At 50.7% G+C, this 21,115-nt stretch overlaps 1 protein-coding gene and 1 long non-coding RNA gene across 5 annotated transcripts in view; one reads left to right on the top strand and one right to left on the bottom strand.

The window, feature by feature from the left end:
- Positions 1-2,045: 2,045 nt before the first annotated feature.
- LOC116654126 (uncharacterized) lies at positions 2,046-5,544 on the top strand. The gene is made up of 3 exons (XR_004309060.2): positions 2,046-2,211; positions 3,394-3,505; positions 5,465-5,544. It is a non-coding gene; the product is annotated as an uncharacterized LOC116654126 (long non-coding RNA).
- Positions 5,545-8,740: 3,196 nt separating this feature from the next.
- The window catches only part of MYO18B (myosin XVIIIB), a 42,638-nt gene continuing 30,263 nt past the window's right edge, over positions 8,741-21,115 (bottom strand). For all 4 annotated transcript variants that reach the window (XM_085509494.1, XM_085509497.1, XM_085509496.1 and 1 more), the window contains 5 exons: positions 17,464-17,597; positions 16,970-17,011; positions 16,640-16,801; positions 9,957-11,029; positions 8,741-8,948 (listed from right to left, as the gene is read on the bottom strand). In XM_085509494.1, the coding sequence (XP_085365620.1) occupies positions 9,958-11,029; positions 16,640-16,801; positions 16,970-17,011; positions 17,464-17,597 (1,410 nt within the window). In that variant the 3' untranslated portion in view covers positions 8,741-8,948; position 9,957. The remainder of the gene's footprint in view (positions 8,949-9,956; positions 11,030-16,639; positions 16,802-16,969; positions 17,012-17,463; positions 17,598-21,115) is intronic.

Genomic DNA, 21,115 nt, shown 5'->3' with positions numbered 1-21,115 from the left:
TTCGCACGATGGGAGATGTTGTGCAAGCTGAAATGAGATTAGCTAATGTACTGCAAACACAAACCAACTAGCCGGGGAAAGCTCGCTCTCTCTCTCCAAGAAATGCAAATCTTTCTGCCTAGTTTGCTGTGCAAAGTTCCCCATTAACCCCTGCGCTCTGCCTGCTGGGGAGGGGAGTCCTTGCAGTCGTTATTGCAATTACCCTGAGTACCACTGGATGCTGCTTGGTAATTACATGGCTCTTCCATCTGGGGATCTCGGAGCACTCACTGATCAATTCATTAAGCTTTGCAGCAGGCCGTAGGCACAGCATGGGGTGCCACCAGATCAATAACTATCCCCTGAGATGTGTGGAGAGGGCTGGGGGCAGGGCTGGGGGACAGCAAACAGCAGCAGCAGCCACAGCCCCACACCCCAGCACAGAGTCCCTGCGGGGGAGCATGCAATGGGATGCTTGGATTTGGGAGGAGCTGGGGATCCTTGCAGGAAAGCTTTGGGCACAGCATCAACTCCTGAAGCTCAGAGGAGCCCTGGCAGGAGCACTAGCAGCAGCTGTAAATCTCCTTCTAACAAGGAGCCCGGCTGGGCCCAAGTGAAGAGTTATAAATATGAATAAGATTGAAAGCAGCAATTCCCCTCTGAGCGTGCAGGAATGGAGGTGGGGTGTTCTCCTGCCCGAAAACACACGCTCTCATCAATTATTGCTGTGGATAGAGAGCTTCCTGGGCTGGTTTGTTTGGGTGCTGGGGGAAAGCCATCACCAGAGCTGCAGTGTTCACCTCCTAACACCCCAGTGGTGTTCAGGCAGCCCTGATGGAGGAGATGGGGGTACAAGCAGTGAGGAGGTACAAGGAGGTAAGGGATGCTCTGCAGGATGCTCCCCAGGGCTGGGAGGGCTCAGGAGGCGAGGAAGCTGCTAGCTCTGTCACCGTGGCAACCCCATCCCTCACCCTGGCAGTAATTAAAAGCACGGCTCTGCAAGCAGGAGGCAGCTGGGCTGAGATGGATCAGGGATCCCCAGGCTCCCTGGAGCCAGTCTGGGGGGCTGCTGAGCCTGCAGGGCTTCTTGCTTTATCCTTCTCCCATAGTGGTCCTGCATTGAGTGACATGACGGAGGATTTTGCGTTGCCAAATTCTACGTTCTTCAAAAATGCAAAGTGTGAAAAGCAAAGTGAAATAGGTACAGGGAGGGTCCTTCACAGCAGGGTGTCAGAGCTTGGATTCCAGAGCAGGAATTGCAGCCAATCCTGGCTGGGAGAGCTGCAGGTTGGAGCAGCAGGGGCATGGGGATGTGGCAGGCGGTGGTATAGGGCTCATTGGCACCAAGAGAACTCTGGGTGCACTTGGCTTTCCTCCCTTCCCAGTCAACCTCACAGCCCAGATGGAGAGCACCAGCAGGACCTTTGTTTCCTCCTGTAATCACACAGCATGTGCTCTGCCTAGCACCGTGTCTGCCCAGTGCAGAGTGCAAGCATCTGAGCTCCTTTCCCCCTCCATCCCCATAGCAGGCATCTCTCTGCCCTCTTTCATTCTTCACGTGGCACCTGGTGACTGGGCATGGCTCATGAGTGTGCAGCAGGAGGCACCAGGAGCTCTCTGCAGCCATACTGCACTACTGCAGGCCCAGGGCTGTGCACCCATGCAGGGCTGTACACCCTTGTGGAGTTCATCCCCTCCAGTCCTATGGGACACAGAAAGAGCTGCCAGCCTGGCTTCCTCAGTGCTTTAAACCTGACTTCACGTTCTTGGCTATGAAACACAGACATGGTTTTTGCTTTACAAGTGTGATTGCCTATAACAGCATGAAATTACAGCCAGAACTGATCAGCCTGGCAGCAGATAAGGGAAGCTGTCAAGTGTGGCAGCATGTTATTACACAGGGGATTGGAAGGAGGGGGCCGAAAGCCCTGTGCACAGTGGCTCTGGGGTACACTGGTGGGTGTGCTGGTGCTCCAGGGGCTGTGGGGTCTCTCCTGGTGGTGGTGGGGATGGGCAATGTGTGAGCTCACAAAGCACAAAGGATTATTGCCCTAGGAACACCTGTACCTTGCAGCTGATTTGGCCTTTCTTTGGTTCTCACAGGGTCTGTCCCAGGTTTGCAGGGATGGATGCCAGCACTGCTCCTGTCCTCTCCATCCCTACGTGTTGAAAGGAGGACTCTGTGGCTCCAGTTGGCTGCTGGATCGAGGACTGCATTAGCATTGACCTCAGGTACAGTGAGCAGCAGAAATTTCCACGCTCAGCACAAGCCCATGCTTGATTCTAAGTCGTGCCTAGCACTGTGCATCAATAGCACCTGTCTTGAAGGGATGTTTAGGGGGAGAGATTAATCAATGTCTATGAGAATGCATTCTTATCCAGAGACGAACGATACTCCATCAGTACGAAATGCTATTACGGTGGTTAATTTTGCATTGTGCACAAATGTGGCATCTGTAATCATCTCCAGCAAAACAAATGCTCTGCTGAGCAGGATCCCATCCCCTCTCTGCCCTGTAAGGGAGGGACAGAGGATCAGGGCTGGAGAAGGAAATGTTCCTGGCAGCACCTACCATGTGTATTGAGTACCCTGTGCCTGGGACTGGGATTGGAAGGGTTGTTGCAAAGTCTCGTGCTGCTTGTAGGAATAGTTGACATGAGAAAGATGCAGGACTGTACCTTCTGTGGGCTCCTGCACCGCATTGACTTGGAGCTGCCTTTCCTGCACGTGAGCGAGAGCCAAAATGAACGTGAAATCAGAATGGTCTTCCCCCAGGAATTCTTCTTCAGGCTTCACTTGGTGTTATAATGATCCAATCAATCTCAGGAGGTTGCAAATACTTATTAATTAATGCAATGATTGGGTGATTTGGCTGTCATTATGGCTGTCTTTCACGGGTAGAAAGAAAAGCATGTTTCCTCCTTGTTGTTTTAGTGCCTGGCATTCTATTGGCACGCTGCTCCTCCGCGACAGAACACAATGTAAGAGCAGGGTGACTCACAGCCAAGGATTTGTATTCAATATCAGTTCAGATTACATTAGCTTTGCCTAATGCCTTAGCAATAAAGTGACTCTTCATTGTATAGCTGCAATTCATTTCGGCTCCTGGGCTGGTAAAAAACAAGCAGCAGTCACGCTGCATACGTGCACCCTGCGATGGGAATGATTTGCTGGGCTCATTCTGGCAGCAGCAAAGGGAACCTGTGTTGAGAGGTCAGCCCCAACCCCGCTGCACCCCACATTAGCAGCAGCATTAGGGTGAAGGTGGTTGAAGCACTGAGGCCTGAGTTCCTCCGTTTGACTGCCCCTGCTGCCACAGACCAGGCAGAAAAGTCAATCACGCTCCTGTAATTACTGCATGATTAAATACAAAAGTAATTCCTTCACACCTCCGCACCTCTGCTTTATTGCAGGAGAGCCCACGCAACAAATAATGGCTTTAAATAATGGCTTTCTTCCCCGGGAGCAGACTTCAGAGAGGAGTTTCCTGCTGCTGTGTTCCTGCCCACCCTCTGATGCTGCAGGGTGAGTTCCTTGGGGCTGTGATGGCACACGTTGCCTCAGAGACAGCCTGGTTGTGTTGCAGTTCAGCTGTGAGTTTTGCTAACACAGGAGTGTGGAATTTCAGCTGTGAGCTGCGGTGATTGATCCAAAGTTGCCCATCTCTTTTTTATCAGTGCACACCGGCTGAGTGAGCCCTGTGATGAATTGAACTGTGCTTTGCTTAATAAAGAGGTTGAAGGTGCATCATCCTTTGCAAGCTCCTCTCCTCCAGCTCAAGGATCTGGGGTGAGCCCAGCAGCCAAAGGAGCATCAGGCAATGCTGGAGCAATTCCTCCAGGGTCTCTCCAGCAACAGGAGGCTCCACACCTGCAAAGTCAAAGTGGTCACCCCTGCTTGGCTGTCGCTAATGCCCCTAATCGCTGCCAGATCCCCAGGGATTTGCAGACTGGGCAGAGTCTAAGCAAGGCTCATGGGGTGGGGACAAGACCCAGCCCCCACACTGCACACCCTGACACACCTCCTTGCTGCTGCCCTATGCTCCAGCAATCACTGAGCATTGAGCTGCTGAGGCCCAGCAGTGATATCACTCTGCACTGAGGGCATGAAGCCATGCTGTTGGGGGATTTCTGTGCGTGCTTCTCGGTTAATCCCTATAAAAGTGAGAGCCAGAACTTGTTTTCACTCTCCCCACAGTAATTCAGCTGTGTTAGCACCGGTCACAATACTAGACCTGGGTTGCGGCAGCAGCAGCTCCCAGGGCGCTGTGCACCAAGTGGGATCCATCAGGAGCAGGGATCTGTCCTACTGAGAATTCCCATGGCCATGACTATCCCATAATAGGAACAAACCTTTGTCAGAGGCTGCATAGGGCAGTGAATTCTCCAGAAGCATGGTGTGTCCAGGACACCTTGCAGCATCCCCACATCCTCAACCCATTCCATCTTCTCCATGTCCCACACTTCCACACTAATTAAAGCTGCTACATAATTCCCCGCAGCCTCCCCGCTGCCCTGTATTATTCATCAGAAAGCAGGCAGCCCTGACAAGCTGCTCTGTGGTATTAACAAGAAAAAGGATTAATGGGCTGTTGGGAGCTCCCAGAGCCCTCACGGAGGATGGGACCTGGTGTAGGGCTGAGCATGGGGCCACATTTGCCCTCACCCAGCACTGCCCCAGGAACTGCCAAGGCAGGTGGGTGCTGCACATCAGCCAGGTGTAACCTTCATTAGCCAGGTTCATCCCACAGCTATGATCCAAGTGATGACAACCCAAGCACAGGCAGTTTCCCACCCTGACCCTGCATGCACGGTGTGCCCACAGCGCATGGCACAGCTGCAGCAGGGAGTCCCCAGCTCCAGGATGAAGGCACACCAACAGTCACCAGCAGCACGATCTGCGGGCTGGCCAAAGCCTTCTGTAGCTATGGTAATGAACTAGCATAATTCACAATTATAATGTCAAATTTAAACCCAGGGCTTGAGCGAAAAGATAAAAATATCTCTTTGCTCGTGGGATCTCAATATTATTTGCTTAGCTATATTGGGAGCGGAATGCGCTCTCTAACATCAAGCAATCTCTCTGAGATTAAACACTTTTCCTCCATTTATGCACGTTTCACCCTTTTATGGTTTTATTAAAATGCTGGCTGCACTTTCAATTAAGTGAATCCCTTTTGCGATTGTAAGCACATTTTAGATGAATAAATAATTTAATTTGCGGGCTGTTTGGGGCTCCGAACCACGATCAGTGATGACTGAGTCGAAGGGTTTGAGGGGTGCAGAGCTCAGCCCTGGCACAGGGGAGGGCTGGATGCAGGGCTGCAAAGCTCAGCGCTGCTGCCCCACCGCCTGGGAATGGCAATGCGATGCCCTCGGTGTATTGCAAGGCTGAAGCTCTGCAATAGGAATGCAAATGATCCTCGGTGTGGTTATTTTCTTCTGCTCTTTTTCTTCTTCCCTTTAAATTCTGTGTCTTTTCCAGGGCCCCCTGATGCCAGGACGTCACTCTGGAAGGGTTCCTATTGTGGAAACTTTTCTCACCAGCTGCTTTGTGATGTGCCGCACAAGCACAAGACCCTTTTTGCTGTAATTAAGCTCTGGCTGTTCTTTCAGGGCTGCAATTCAAAGAAATACATCACTTTCAAGTCAGACGAGCAGCTTGACAACAAGTCAGGGAGAAACAGCGCTGCTCCGTGAGAGCCGTGGCCGTGCTGGGTTGCACTCTGCTCTGCCACGAGGCAGCTTGTCCTCACACAGCCCCAGAACTCCCCATTGCTGCAGAGCACATCCCCACACCCATTTGATGGTCACCTGCCGGGGATGGGACATGTTTAACTGGCAGAGTGGCTCTGTGCAAGGCAGCGATTCAGTATTAACTCGTTGCATCCAATAGGTGTGAAGCAGCGGGTGAGATGGCAGCAGTGCGGGCATGGAAAGCGCCCCCATACTCTCTCTCCTTGGGGCCACCAGCAATGGATGAGTCCAGCAGCTCCATGCATCCCTCTGCCAGGCTGCAGTAAGGAGTTTCCCCTCTGCAGTAGCACTAAGAAGAGTGAAGTATCAAAACAGAGAATTTCCAGAGACGATTGGGATGAAGGCACGGGGGGAAAGCAGCTTATTTGTTTGGAAAGAAGCTTACGTGCCCTGCTCATAATTAGGAAGCGTTATAAATGTGATTCCCTGACTTCCCTGAGAGCGTAGAAGGAGAGCACAAAGCATCTCCCTGCTACCAGAGCCTGTTGCTTCTTCTGCACAGGAGCCAGCCCCAGTTCCCCCCATGGGAATGAAGACACCTGCCCTGGTGACCCATGCAGGGTAGCACACGAGCTCACAGCTCACAGTTCTTCATCCATTAGGGAAGAGACATGTCAAGGCAGGAGCATTTGACAGTACAGGAACAGCCAGGCCAGCATCCATTAATACCACAGTCAGCAACAGGATGGATGTGGACACTGTCAGTCCTGAATTATGAGTGTCTTGCAAAGGAAGGAGCTCTTTACAGAGCTCATTTCTCTGATGGATGCTTGCAGAAAGGCACATCCATTGGAAGAAAAGAGCACGTTTTAATTATGTTAATTAGAAACTTGGCAGCCTCTGTCGCTTGGTGCTCCTTTGTCTGATCTGCAGGCACCTCCTTGCCGTGCATCAGCCCCATTGGATACACTGGGACTCCTTGTTCACCCCATGGGGTGATGCACATACCCACCTCCAGGGATGACACATGGGGATGTCCCTAAGCCAGGGGCTCCTGGAGCCTGCAGGAGCCCCGAGCTGTGTTGGCAGCACCACATTCAGGCAGTACAAAAAACAAAGCAATGGTTCTGGGATGAAGGCAGCTGAAATACAGGGGCAAAGAGAATAACTCTTGTTGTCCCACTGCAGGCTATAAACTACCCCAAGCTGAGACCTGCTGCTCTGCCCATTGGTTACGTGTCTGCGTGCAATAGGGACGGTGCAGCTAGAAGGCACTTTGCACCCTGCAATGTGCAGCCATGGATTTATTGCTGGCCAGAGCTGACAGATTGCTCTCACTGCCAGGGAGAACAGATCTCTGCTGCACTGAGGGTTTCAAGGGCAAACAATTCTCCGGACACAGGCTGAAAATCTCCAGTCTAAGCGCCGTTTTTTCCTGCTAAAGGATGTGCAGAGCCATTTCAAGTGACAGAGCAATTTCCTTTGTGTCCTGCAAAGCAAAAGCAGAAAGAAGAAAAAAAACAGCGAGCCCTGTATATTAATACACACAAATCTGCTTTCCTTCTGCAGGTTTAAATAGCAACAACTTAATGTTCAGCAAACACCGCAGCAGCATGGTGTAGTAATTCCAGATACAAAGCTCAGTGTCAAAGGATTCATCCCTGCTGTCTCCACCCAATAACGAGCAGTTTATGCAGCTCTTTGAGCATACTGAGTTGTGATGGTAGCTTGAGAATGAGCTGCAAGCTGACACCTCACCCATCCCATGTCTGTGGGTCAGACAGAGAGCAGACTTGGGATGGCACTTAGAGCAGCACTCTGACCAATAGGCTCATCAGAGAGAAGTCTGACTTGATGATCTCTGAGGTCCTGTCCAACCTTCATGATTCTAAGTAAGTTCTCATCCCTGCCAAGCTTGGCTACTGCAGCTTAGTCAGATTCTTCCCAGCAGTTTTTGTTGGAGAGCAGTATTAAGGAAACATCCTTACAGGCTGGAAGGGCAGGCTGCAGAGATCTCTCTTCCAAACTGCACAATCATCTCTGCTTTCTCTTTTTGCATCTGAAAGCACAGAAGGGAGCGCAGGATTTCTGTAAACTACTTCTTTTTTTGCCTCTTTGTGCTGCCTGCTTTATGCAGAGAGGACTGGAGAAGAGATGTCTTTTGCTTCATCCGTGAACTTGCAGGGGCTGTAATGATTACACAGTGTGCTGCAGTTTCAAGGGGGGGAAAAAAAAGGATTAAAAACAACAACTGTACATTTGTTTCTGAGCAGGATTGCTCTGAGCTCCAAGAGATTTCAACACGCTCGCAGAGAACGTGGTTCATGGGTGCTCTGCAGGGACTGCTGCGAATGTACTTCAATGTAATCCAAAAGCAGGACCCTCACTTCCCAAAGCACAGTGCGAGGCTGGGCAAACATCTGAACTAATTGGAATGGCACACACAGTGATATGTGCCACCCCGAGAGAGCTCGTGAGTGGCCAGGAATGCCTGTGCTGATGTGTGCATAGGGATTGTCACCTTGTGCCTGGGATGCAGCGGTGTATCAGTGTGTGCTGCTGGCATTGCAGCGCTGCTGGGAGTGAGAAACTGCTTACAGAGCACATGGGGCCTGAGCAAACTGCTGACGAGAACCCAGGGATGAAGGTTTCGCATTCATCTGTGACAAGGAAAATGTTTCTTGCTGCCGTGGTTTGGTTTAAATTAGAAATGAATGGGAGGAATCCAAAAAGCATGACTGAATGCTGAATGCTGCCCAATATGCCTTTCCAAAGGCAGCCCAAAAGGTCACAGGGGGCTGTGCAACACAGTAAGAACCTTCCAGCTGAGCACTGATGGGGAGCAGAGTGCTGCCACAGATACCCCATAGATGAGTAAGTCTGGGGTCTCTTCTAGGGAAGAGGATTATGACCATAAGAAGAGCTGGTCAGGAGCAAACAGGGGGTATGGTGGGACGTTCTCAAGGGTGTACTTTGATAAGTAGAGCTGGGAGCACCCCGCACCCCTCCACATATGTAGTGACACCACATGGACCAATGCAATGCAAGAGGAAGAGTCTCGGGGTGAAGAAGCAAAAGTTTTATTGTGTAAAAACCAAGCAGACATGGAAATACAGCCTTCCATTGCAACAGGTGCTGCGTCCTGTCCTTCATAGCAGTGGGATGTGGCCATAAGATGTCCCAGCAGGCAACGGTCATGAAACCACTGATGTGTCCGGCTTCAGTTATGAATGGAATTATAAAACTTCAGATAAAGACTCAGCTTCTGGAAACTAAAAATAGAAGAAAAGCGTATATAGCGAGAGCTTCTGCTGAGTGCTCATCAAGGTGCAGCTCAGTTTGACCGGCCTTCGTGCTTCACTCCGATTACTGCATTTCACACCAAGACCCAAAAATACTTCAGCTGTGTTGCTTAATTCTGAGCAATGCTACAATGGAACGAGGCACCTTGGGCAGCCAGGAGGCTGCAGGAGAAAGTGCTGACCCTGAGAACCCCCACGGTGAAGCAGAACAGAGCAGGAGTGTGCAGAAACTGTGCTGTGATTACAGCCAAAAGCCTCATCAGCTGTAACACTTGTGACTTTTGGGGACCCCTTTCAGCAGGGGGTTTAAATGCTATATTTCCTATCAGGTGCCCTTCTAAAAGAGGGATGGGATTCTGCCTGCTGGCAGCTCCTCACTTGTGCACAGCACAGAGTCCAGTTACTGCCGTTATAGTGACATAAAGACTTGTGGAAAGTGGGACATTGCATTATGTAAATTTTGCTTCCTGGAAAGAAATGTTTTATTAACACACTCTCCCTTCTTCTGTTGGCTTAGTCAATTTGGTCACAGCTTGACACCCAATAAGTTCGTCTAAAGGCAATGGTTTTACAAAATGTTTTCCTAATCTATTTTAAACACTTAATTACAGTCGTGGCGCATTCATTAGGGACTTTGCTTTCAAACCTGGATTGCAGTAATAAATCCTAATTCTCCAAGTGTCAGTTGTAATCCGAAAATTGGATCGAAGTGGTTGTCAGAGGCAATTGCTAACTACAGGACACGGTCTGACTGGGAGCTGGAGCTGCTTGCTGTGGTAGGGGTCACCTTTGGTGTCCAGGCAGGAAGCTCCAGACCCAGTGGACACAGGACTGAGGGCTATCTATGGAGCTGTGTGGCAGGATCCAGAGGACACAGCTCCAGGGGTACAGTGTGGGCCCAGGCAGCAGCATGGGGATAAAGCTGCCATCAGTGCTCTGAGCTTAGAGCACTCAGGGCTCGCAGCTCGGTGCTGTTACCTCACTCTTTTCCCAGGTACTTCCTCATGATGCTGCTCACGTCATCCTCCTTCCCTTCCGCCTCTGCCCGGTGGCTCTCCCCGCTGCTCTCAGCGCTGCCCTTCCCACTGCAGCCTTCCCCATCTGATCTCCACGGCTGCTGCTTGATGCTGTCGATGCTCCTGGAGGAGAGGATGGAGCCCGAGGATGAGGAGGAGTCGGAGCGGTCTCCTCTGGGGGCCAGGCCAGGCTGTGCCACACTCCTGCTCCTGGAGGAGGCTGAATCTCCCACCACAGCCTCATCTTGGAAGCGGACAGTCAGGGTCCGGTGTCCGTCCTTCCTGTCCCTGCCAGGCTTGGCCAGGCTGCTGGTGGAGCGGGATTTGCGGATGGCAGGGAGGAATTCCTCCAGCTCGGGGCTGGCTTTCCTCTCAAAGCCAAGTGTGGGGATCTTCCATGCACAGGGGTCTCCCCTTGGCCCCTCTCCCAACCCGGAGCCTGGCGCATCCTCCTCCGCTGACGGCTCCAGGCGGCTCCTCCATGGTTTCATCCCGAGTAGCTCAGGGCCACCGATGGACAACAGGAGGGAATCACACGAGCCGAATTTGGAGGATCTTTTCAGCACTGGGGAGAGCGTGGGCTCGGCCGGCTGCTGGGTCAGGCTGCGCAGGCTGGAGGAGCGAGGCAGGCTGCTGTCGGTTCCATCGCTCACCTCGGGGGGCAGCTCGGTGTCTGCATCCCCCAGACGAGACCTGCTGCGCCGCAGGGCTGCGGCTCCAGTGGTGCGGTAGATGGGAAGGGCCGAGGGATCCTCAAGTAGGGGGCCCGGCTCCCGTTCTGCCACCCTCCTCCTTCGCAGCTCCCCCACGTAGTCAGAGAGAGCAGCAGAGGCGCTGGGCAGTGGGGATCTGGCTCTGGGTTTATCCATCGGGCTCGTCAGCTCCGTGCTGTCTGAGGGAGGTTTTCCGTATTCCCGTCTCCTCGCGCTGAGCAGAGGGCTCACAGCCTTCCCCATGTCTGCAGCATCGACGGATCTCGTGCTCAAGGAGGAGCCCGGCCGGGTGGCTGAAGGCTCGGTGGTGTCTCTGCTCCCCCTGCACAACAGAGTGCCATTAGTTTCAGCCACCGTAATGCCATCCAATGGGGCAAAAAGCTGATATTTGCATCAGAAAGAAAACTCTCATGGCAGCATCTAAAAGTTCGGCAGTGCCCAAAGATTTTGTCTTTAAATAACAATATGTAAAACAAATCCAGCTAACTGTGGCATACACTGTATGGCATCATCCGCTTTAACTCTGCCAAAGCAACACACACCTCCAAACATCTTTTCTTCTCATCATGTTATAGCAATATATAGGGTTTGTTTTCTTTCTGCCTAAGCCAAATTTATGCTCACATTTTATGAAAGCAACTCATTGAACAAACCAAGTGCTTCTTAATGTTACTGCAGGGTGCTCCTCCGGATAGTAAAGACCACAGGGAAGAGCAGGAGCAGCACAAAGGATGGCTGTGGGCAGGGAGCTGAGGGATGAGCTGCTTCCATACAGGGTCTGCCCTACAGAGGGGCTCTGAGGACAGCAGGACAGCAGCATATCTCCCTGCCAGGCAACACCAGGACTGCCCTATGCCCACAGCACATGGTTTCATCCCTTAAGCGAATGCAAACTAGGGAAAAAATCTGCTCGTTGAAGAGCAGCTGTCAGAAGTGAGCAGAAGTGAGAGTGATCGTGTGGGGAGGGATCTCACCCTGCAAGCAGCCGTGATGCAAACGTCATGGTGTGGGCACCACGTGCTCATCGAGGGTGAGACCCACCACCCACTGGTGCTAACAGGACTCTGACCCAGAAACACTCAGCCCTCACCCCAGTAGGCTCACGGAGCCTTCTGCATGGTGCTACCCAGGGAATGGCATCAGCTCAGCACAGATGGCTCTTGCTACCAGGATTGTAGCTTTTAAACAGTGCAGACGTGGAACAGCAGAAAGGGCAACAACAACAGCAAGCACCAACATCACAGCATGGCTCATCCTTCCGCACTGAGCTCAGCGGGTCCATGGCCAGGACCATGGCCCTGACACCAGTCCTGCTCCTTGGCACTATAACAGTGACACTGCTCCCAGCCTCATGTAACAGGGATGGAGATAGAGTGGCTGCATGGTGGGAACATGAGAACTCCCTCCTTCCCCTGGGCACTACTGGTCCCTCACCAAAGTGTCCAGTGGCACTGAGTAGTTCTAGGACAGGAGCTGGGGAGTGTTCCCACAGCAAATGCCCTCTCACCTCCTAGTGCACGCTGCAAAAGTGCCTTCTGCATCAAGCCTGTTCCTGTCCTCACAGTGATGGGGAGGGGCTGCAGTCACAGTGGCCTCGGTGTCACTTAAACCCCAGGTGTGACACTTTGCACCCTCACCCCTTCATCTTTCAGCTAAAAATATGTGTTTTCTGCCTGTGCCACCGCAGGGAAAGGCGAAGGGCCAAGCTGCCAGGGCACATCTGAAACAAAGAAGCGTCTCTGTAGAGCTATGCGTGGTGTAATTTTAGCACAATGATAGCCAGTTACTATCTATAGGCTGCACGCTCCCAGCCACGTGATGGTGAGACCAGGAACACGGGCACACACGAGCACTGTGGTTGGTGTTGGGCACAGGGACCCCCATCAGCATCCACACCAAAAGGTCAGAAAGCATCAAGGGGACTCCAAAACTGGCTGCAGGGAGAAGGCTGGCTGGGTCTAAGCTTGTCTGGTACCAAAAAGAGGGAAAGAGAGAGGAAAAGGCAAAGAAAAACAGCAGAACCCAAATACAAACAAACCTCGGTGAGCCCAGCAGGAGTGTAGGAGCAGCCATCAGGTTTTCCATCGGCAGCAATAAAGCATCCTGCCCAGGGAAAGCTCAGGTTGCCAAGGGAACGGGGTGATAGTGGATAATCCTGGTGACAACACCGGACGAGCTCTGAACGGTCTCTGCTGACCCGTGAAATAATTTACATGGGACTGAAGACAAACTCCACAGCCAGGGAAGGGAAGCAACTGAAGGAGCAATGGGATAACAGAGACACTCTATGTTCCCCCAGTCCCCAGTGCCCACAGCTCATCACTGGGTCTGAACTGTTTGATTATCCAATGCAAAGGGAATTAACCACAGTTTTAATCTCATGGTACACAGCAACCTCAGGACTCACCCGTGTCGCTGCACCCGGAGTCCAGCTGATTAATGGCTTCAGACATTTTGGTAATGCTGGGTTTTAGGATTCTAAATTGCATCTTACCTAAATAGTTAGTGTAATCCTTCAGAGCAAATTTGTATGGAAATGGTTCCAATCATTTCTTGTGCTTCTAAATAATATTGTAAACTGACTGCTGCATGACCGACTTCCATAAATTAAACAGTCAGCTTCAGCGTGTTGCTTTGGTTTTTAAGACTGAAATAAAAGGGAACTGAAGAGGTAAGAAACCCTAATGGGCTGTAACACAACCGGTCCACACTCTGCTATTTATCGCCCTGCTCAGCAAGATGGACAGTTACTATTTTTATAACAATCTTTACAGCCTGAAGCAAAGTGGCAGCAGTGAGCACAGTGGTTTCCCCCCAGCTCCAACCTGATACCAGGGGGTGGCAAAGGGCCATTTCTGCCCCAAGCTCACCAACCCCTGTCCCACAACAGAAGGGCTGAAGCTTAGCCGTGCTGTGCAGGCAGCTGTGTGCTGTGCCATAGGAAATCACTGCGGGGATTGCTCAGCATTTGACACTTTTTTCTCTTTCCTTCCAGCACCTACAACACTTGAGTCCTTCCAACAAAAGCTGTTAGCGCTTCTCCTCAAAAGGAAGCGATGTTGCCAAAACCTGGAGGTACCACCACAAAGATCCGTATCTGAGATCAAAATATCACACTGAGCATTTCTCATGGGGAGAACATGAATGAGGCTGACGTGCCTTTCTGCAGCAGCTCCCAGCTTTGTGCTCCATTGAGATCCCCAAGGCTCCTGGCTGCCGCCAGCCACCCCACCAGCACTTCATCCCCTGCTGCTGCACACCCTGGTGCCACAAAGGTACTGAAGCTACACCTCATTTTCTATTAATTACACTCCAAAAAAGCCAGGCAGGAATGCAAGTCAGCCCTGTCCTGCAGCAATCCTATGTCCATGCTTTAATCATACTGAAACCACCCAGCAAAGCACCAGGTGTCAGAGATTTCCCTAAGTCATGGGCAAAATATAGGGCCTGATGCAGAACTCTGAAGGCATCTGCGAGCCAAACGGGACACCGTAATATGCCATTCACACCAAAGCAAATGACATACAACAATAATTAGTGAAGATTACACAGCAATTAACATGATTACAATTATGGTAGTTGAAATCATTTATACAATAAAATCCACACATGCACTGCAACACATGACCAGGCATCAAAGTGAGTCTCAGATGCTTTTCCTGGTAACTCATAAATAGAGCCAAGATAACTCCATTCCAGGGAGAGAGAAGAAATTGGCCTCATTTCCGTCAGAAAAGGATTTTCTCACCATGCCATCATCTACAGAAGCTCCCAGCTTTCAGTGCAATGATTTGCTTTCAACGCAATTATAATCAGCATGGCAGAGCCCAGCCTTGTGCCTGGCCCTGGGGTGTCCCTGCCTGAACGTCAGGGTCGGCAGCTCTGCAGGGATGCTCTGCAGCGAGAGGCAGGATCAGCCCGTCGAGTTTGGAATTTGCTTCCTAATGAAAAATGGAAGGCTTATAACAAGTCTGCTATGTGTCATGCTTAGTGAGGCTTAGCCCTGCTGTCCAACATTTTGTACAAGCATTTAAATAGTAGAGAATTAAAGAAAGCGTTAATCAAGTCTCTCCTTTCTGTGCGCTACCCAGACAGTAATAGCCTTATATTCCTTCTCCTGGCTTTTGACAGCTGTTTGTTCAGGAAACATCTCATGTGTACAACTGAGGAGTGAGTGCGAGGCAGATTCATTTGTCATCGCTGGGTGCTTGTGTAAGACAAAGGCATCTTGATACGGAAGAGCTCATTGTGCTGATCTCGTCTTTATTACCTTGCCTCTCCTATTCTGCTTGTTGCATTTCATATTGACTCCTCTCTAATGTTTCCACCACTGATTAGTTGAAGCCAAGCACTGCCACCACACTGGGATTTGCAATTTGCCTTCTCACAAACCCCAGTTGCCGCATTATATCCAGGTCTCGGTGCAGATTTCCTTTCCCCAAGGCCATGGTCAGCCTAGTAAGTTATTTTTATTAATCCCCAAGACTACATGCCTGCCTTTTTAATTATAATTCTGGCATACTTCATCTCACAAACACGATATAAGCCATAACTTCTGATTTACTGCCATGCACTTAAGGCCACAGCTCTATCAGCTTGAGCAAAGGATGTCAAGTGGTGCTGAGGGGGATGAGCCCAGCACCTGCCCCCAGAGCCCCCATTCCTGTGCTGCCTATGCCTGTACACCATCCTTGGGGCCACAGCATGAGGGGCACCTGAGCCCCATGCTGCAGGCAGCAGCCCCCAGCCCTTCGTGACCCTGCTCATTCTTCCATCTGCTCACAGTGCTGGCTGCAACATCCTGCAGCAACCAATGCCAAAGAGCCTACGATACAAAAAAACCTTTCTTCCATTTGTTATAAAGCTATCATTTGGCACATCCACACATGAAAAATAGGGGAAACACCTTCCTTACTTGGGACTCATGCTCTGGAGCTGCTTCAGCCCATGCTGCTCCAGCACAGGAGCTGCTCATCATTCTCCCCAGCACCACGCAAGCTGGGTGCCCCCTCTGCACCCACCACCTCCTTCCTGAGATGGAGCCACTCAACCTTGGTCCACTACAAAATTCATCCCATTCTTTTACTACACACATGTGACACCAAGAAGGGGGTTGTCAAGGATGTGTGCAGTGCTGGCCATAGCTCAGGGTGGATGTCACTGCTCATCCCTGTGCTGCATGGCACAGAGCCGAGCAGTTCAGCCACACGAGCTCTTGGGCCACCCTCCAGCTTGCTTACAGCCCAGCAGCACTGCTGTCAGAAATTAACATATCTCATATTAAAACTGTATAAATGCATACTGTTCCTTCAGAAGCAAAAAAGCGAGCATATGGCGTACAAATCCTCAAATAGACTGCATTGCCTCTTTAAATTATCTCCAGAGAATACATCAAGGGATATTACACTGCTTGAAGCACAGTTTTGATGTAGTGGCTTTCATCTGGCATTGCACTTATCCTGGCCTCCCCTGGTTGAATGATGCAACCTCAGCTCCCTCAGTTTCCCACCCCTTGTCCACACTGGGTGGGACACGCCACCCCAACACGTGTTCATTGCTCACATATACACTACTCAAGAGCTAAGTGATGCCACAGGCCTGTGCCATGCCCTGGTCACCCCTGTGTCTGCCCTGGGGTCTCCACTTGCAAAGTACTCAGCTTGCAAAATGTTTGCAGATGTCAGGCATGGAGCCTTGCAAGCTCAAAGCCAATTAACATCTTTCCTTGGCTGAACCACCCCAAACACAATGTGCTGTGCAAAACAGGATGTGGCATGTATTTCTTATTGCAAAGAATTAACAAACTGGTAACTTAAAGCTCTTGTTAAACTGTTTGGGCTGATCTACAAGTGGATTTCACAAACCGATTTGTTTTCCTCAAATCCTTGAAGATATCTCAGCTGGAATGAAAAACAGTGGTGCAGTCCCTTACCTCAAGCCCTGGGTGCTGCGGCTGCCAATGGACAGCGCTGAGATACTCCCAGCCACACTGCCTCCAGTTGGGGATGACCAACCTATAGATGAGCCTGGCCAGGAGCAGAGGCTTTCTGCAGGTTCCAGGCTCAGCACGGAGCCAACACTTGAGCAGGCATCCCTGTGGGGAGAGCAGAGCCCTATTAGTGTCAGGATGCGAGTTTGGTGGCAGCACCTTCTTCATCCTGCAGCTCATTGGGAATGGTGACCCCCCAGCAGCCCTGCTCCAGTTTCAGGCTGGATGAGATCCTTTGGGGTTTTCCTTTAGCCCTGCACAGAGCTCACTCACGTCTCTTTCCTGGAGCACAGTGTGTCCCGCGCCGTCCGCACACTGCAAACAGCAGACAACAGAGTCAGCAGCAGCACAGCCTCCCAAAACTCACTGTGTGAAGTTGGTGAGGGCAAAACCTTTCCAGGTGAGAAGTATCAAAGCCCACCACTGACAGAACAGCAGTGAGTCTGTGACTGAGGCAGGTAACATCCTCCCAGGCAGCAGCAATTGGGGCCAATCTCAGAGCATCACATTGCTACAACCCCCCACCCTGCTTCCTGCTCCCTCCTATCCCAGCCCGGGGCACAACCACTGCAGCACCACTGGGCCTGCACTGGGGAAAGGAATGGAGCAATGAACTGTGCTGCTGCCAAGAGTGGCAGCTGAGGATATCGCTGCCGGGAAGCACTTCTCACCTTGCTGTAATGTGCCAATTGTATTGGAAATCGTTTACTATGAAGGAGTGAATTTCTTGTGAGCCTGTGGATTTTAGCTCACCCTTCCCCCCTCACCTCTCAGCATCACTGTCATCACTGGCACGCAGCTCCTCCAGGGCCAGTTGCAGGTCTGCAATGCGCCGGATGGCTGTTCCCAGGTCTGCCTGCAGCCCTTGTCTTGCTGCCGCTGCCTCGGCCAACTGCTGCTCCTGTAGGACCACACTGCATCAGTTCCCAACCCACCACCACATAATGCATGCCCTATCCTACATAATGAGCAGAGCTGGAGCAACATCGCCACAGAGGGGGGATACCTGGGGATACCCAAGGTCAGGGGATGGTGATTTTGGGGCATTGCTGCCTCACTGCTAAATCAGTGTGACAGCCATCATACCAAATGTCTGTGTGTGATACCATGCATGAGCATCTCTCCCTGCATGCCACATCCCAAAGGACTGGGCCTGGGAGCACTGAGCTCCAGAGCTCCTAGAACAGCATGGGGCTGGAGACCACAGGGGGCTGCTGGAGCCACTCACACTTAGTGAATTCTAAGCACACCTGCTTAGAAACAAAGGACTTTCCAGAGATGCTACCAGCCTATAAGAAAACTGGAAGTTTAATATATAATTTAAATCGCAGGGAGGAAAGCCCTGGCAAGCAGTACAACACAACAAACACTGCAGATCTGGCAGCACCCACGGCACCAGGGATACCTGACCCATCCTCATCTGATGTCAGCTCTTCTCAGGACTATCCCAAAAAGAACTCTTTATGCAGCTTTCTAAACCATCACATGATAGAGAGAAAAGGAGAGGGAGAACAAGCTGCAAATTCAACATGATTGAGGCTGCCAGCTGTAAAATTGCCATCTCGGTGGTGACAAGGTGAGAGATGATTTGTACCGTGGGCTGCGACAGGCCACAGTGTGGGAGCCAGTGGGCTGTCAGAGCAAATAACAGGAGCTCCGAGATCACCGGAGCAGCCGGACCCGAGGGGAAGAGAATTCTAGTTCATAAAAACATGCAGAGAAATAGCCCAGCTAGGATTGCGCTGTATTGCCATTGCTCTGGATAGGTGCCAGTACTGGTAACACCCTGAGAGCTGCCAAGAAGCTTCCCAAAATTCAGCACTCCTGAGCCATAATAAGGCTGGTAAGAGCCTCTATTGAGCTAATTCCTTGGCTCCGTGATACCACAACAAATGAAGTATAGTTTGCTGCCTTCAATTAATCCTTCTCCTCTGCTCTGCTGCTGCTAACCCAGCAGGCACTGACTTCTGTGGGTTCTTGACAAGGAGCAAACCCCCCAGACTGCTGGGCTCAGGGGTGACCTGAAAGCTGAGAATTCCTGATCCTAAAGGAGAGCGTGGTGCTCAAAGTGGCACTACTACAATGGGCTCCTTCCAGCAGTGGCCCTTTGGCCATTGCCATAGGTACTGAGTTGATCAAACACAAAGCACAGTGCCATGCAGAGCTGAGAGCAATTCACAACATACTGTACCCTACAAGTGTCTCATGGAAGGGAATAATTATGACAATATAATTAGATTTTGAATGCAAAAAGTTATCTTCAAGATGCAAGGTGACAATAAACATCCCAATGTCAGCTCACCACTGTCCCAGCAAACTATCAGATACTGTCTGCAGAGGCAGCACAGGCGGAAATGCTTGGGCCAGGCACTGCTGGACCTGGGTTAAGAGGGATGGATGATCCCCAGTGGCCCCTCCTGGCCCCTTTTGTTCTATGACACCATGAGTTTCCAACAGCTCGCAGAGCTGAGCCCTCCACCAATCTGACCAACCCTTCAGACACAGCAGAAACCAGCCCACCTGGCTCAGAAACATCTGCTTAATCTGTATTTTGTCATTAATAAATAAAAGACATCTTCTACCTGTTTTTGCAGACAATCCCATACTAGGTTTCCCCACACACACATATCAGCAGATGAACTGACCCAGAGCACAGCACCCAAACTCCAAACTTATTAGAAGATAAGTTAGGAAGAGATAAGCAAAAGCAGCAGCAAAGCAGTTGCTGGAATGTGCAGAATGCCAAGAGCCTCGTCTCTGCTGTATGTTTGTGGCTCTGCTGTCACAACACAACTGCCGCACTCTCATCCACCCAAGGTGAAGTGTAATCTAATTAGCCCAATTTGGATTGCTGCTATCTGAATTACTTAGCATACACCTGCAGTATTCATCAATCGTTATTTTTTTTAATTAAGTAATTAGCTTTCGGGTTCTCGCAAAGTTTGAAGTGACAACATTTCCACGGCTGCAGTCTCAAGTGGGATGGGGCCCCGACACCAGCAGCACTATCAATGTTGTTAGCAGCCGTTAAGTGCTGATGATTTCCTGGGCAATTTGCTGCTCCAATTGCAAAGCAGAAATCACGTGCCCACTGCACGGCACAGCTAATCAGCGTGTACAGTGGAGCATCACCCACCACTTCCATCACCCAGACTCACCTCAAAGGGCCACTCCATTGGGTGACCTTGTTATTGTTCTTAGACTAAATCATTCTCATTTAAAGGAAAGAATAACACTGCAGGGCCCAGAGGAAGATCAGCAGGGGCTGCAGGGCAGCAATGAGGTGGTCTGAGGGCTGGGCTGGTGGCTGTTAGCACAAATTTCCCTTATTTCCCTTCTTAGCTTCACTAGAACTGCCCAAATAAACCCAATCTTAAAGCTTGAGAATAAAAAAATACATAAACTTCAGGAAATGGTATGCTACACCTTGCTAGGCTGCTTGGTAATAACAAGCTGCAAGTACAAAGGCTATCTTCCATCAAAGGAACTTAAACATGGTTATTTACACTGTGACTCTCACCTTCAAATAACTCCACAAAAATCCACGTGGAGAATATTTTATCATCTGTACTTTGATTTTCAGTGGAAGTAGTTAATTATTACACTGATGAATTTCACAGCTTCATTAAAGGCAGATGACTTTAAGAAGACGTTGTGGTGCAGCAGCATGGCTCAGAGCCTTGTGTCCTTCCCTGCCCTGCCAAGGAAAGGGCTCATGTGCTGGGATGAGCATAAACCCATGAGAATAGCAATGAGCAAAGAGACCCAGGCTTGGTTTCACACTCTCCAGGACCTGCTCTATCTTGTGTGCCACAGCTCAGGTTCTGCTTTGCAGCAAGAAGAGCTGCAGCTCCTTGGGGGAAATTCAGGACGTGAAACTGAAGGAAAGACAGAGATAGTCAAGGCCAAGAGCTGCCCCCTCCATTAGAAAACGTGCATCCCTCTCTGTGATAGTGCAAGGCCTGGAATGCTTTCAAAACTCATTCTTCCTACAAAATTCATAAGGCAGAGCCATCTGCCTGGCAGGCAGCTCCTCAGCTCCCATCACAGAATCATAGAATGGCTTAGGTTGGAGGGGATCTTAAAGACCATCTAGTTCCACACCCCTGCTATGGGTTGGGCGTCACCCACTAGAGACTTGCTGTCCCTGCTGCAGGTTAGTGCCAGAACCACGGACAGCTCCTAAATCCCAGCAGCCCCGATTGGGTCTAGAAGGAACGAAGGACACACAGGGGTCCTGAGACCCACCATAGGTGTTGGAGCAGGGGTTAAATACGATGTAAAGACCCTCAAGCTCTGTCAGAGCTTTGAGAAGCTGATGTAGAGGCGGTAGATCTCAGGACCCCAGAATACAAGACCCATTCCCAATCCCAGCTGAGCAATGAATATATCCCATTGTGAGCTTCTTAAACCCCAGCA

This window comes from Coturnix japonica, chromosome 9, assembly GCF_054131305.1.
Source record: "Coturnix japonica strain WE chromosome 9, WE-NBRP24, whole genome shotgun sequence".
Classification (NCBI taxonomy): domain Eukaryota; kingdom Metazoa; phylum Chordata; class Aves; order Galliformes; family Phasianidae; genus Coturnix; species Coturnix japonica.
The sequence above is the reverse complement of the archived record's forward strand: the minus strand, read 5'-3'. Positions and strand labels throughout refer to the sequence as shown.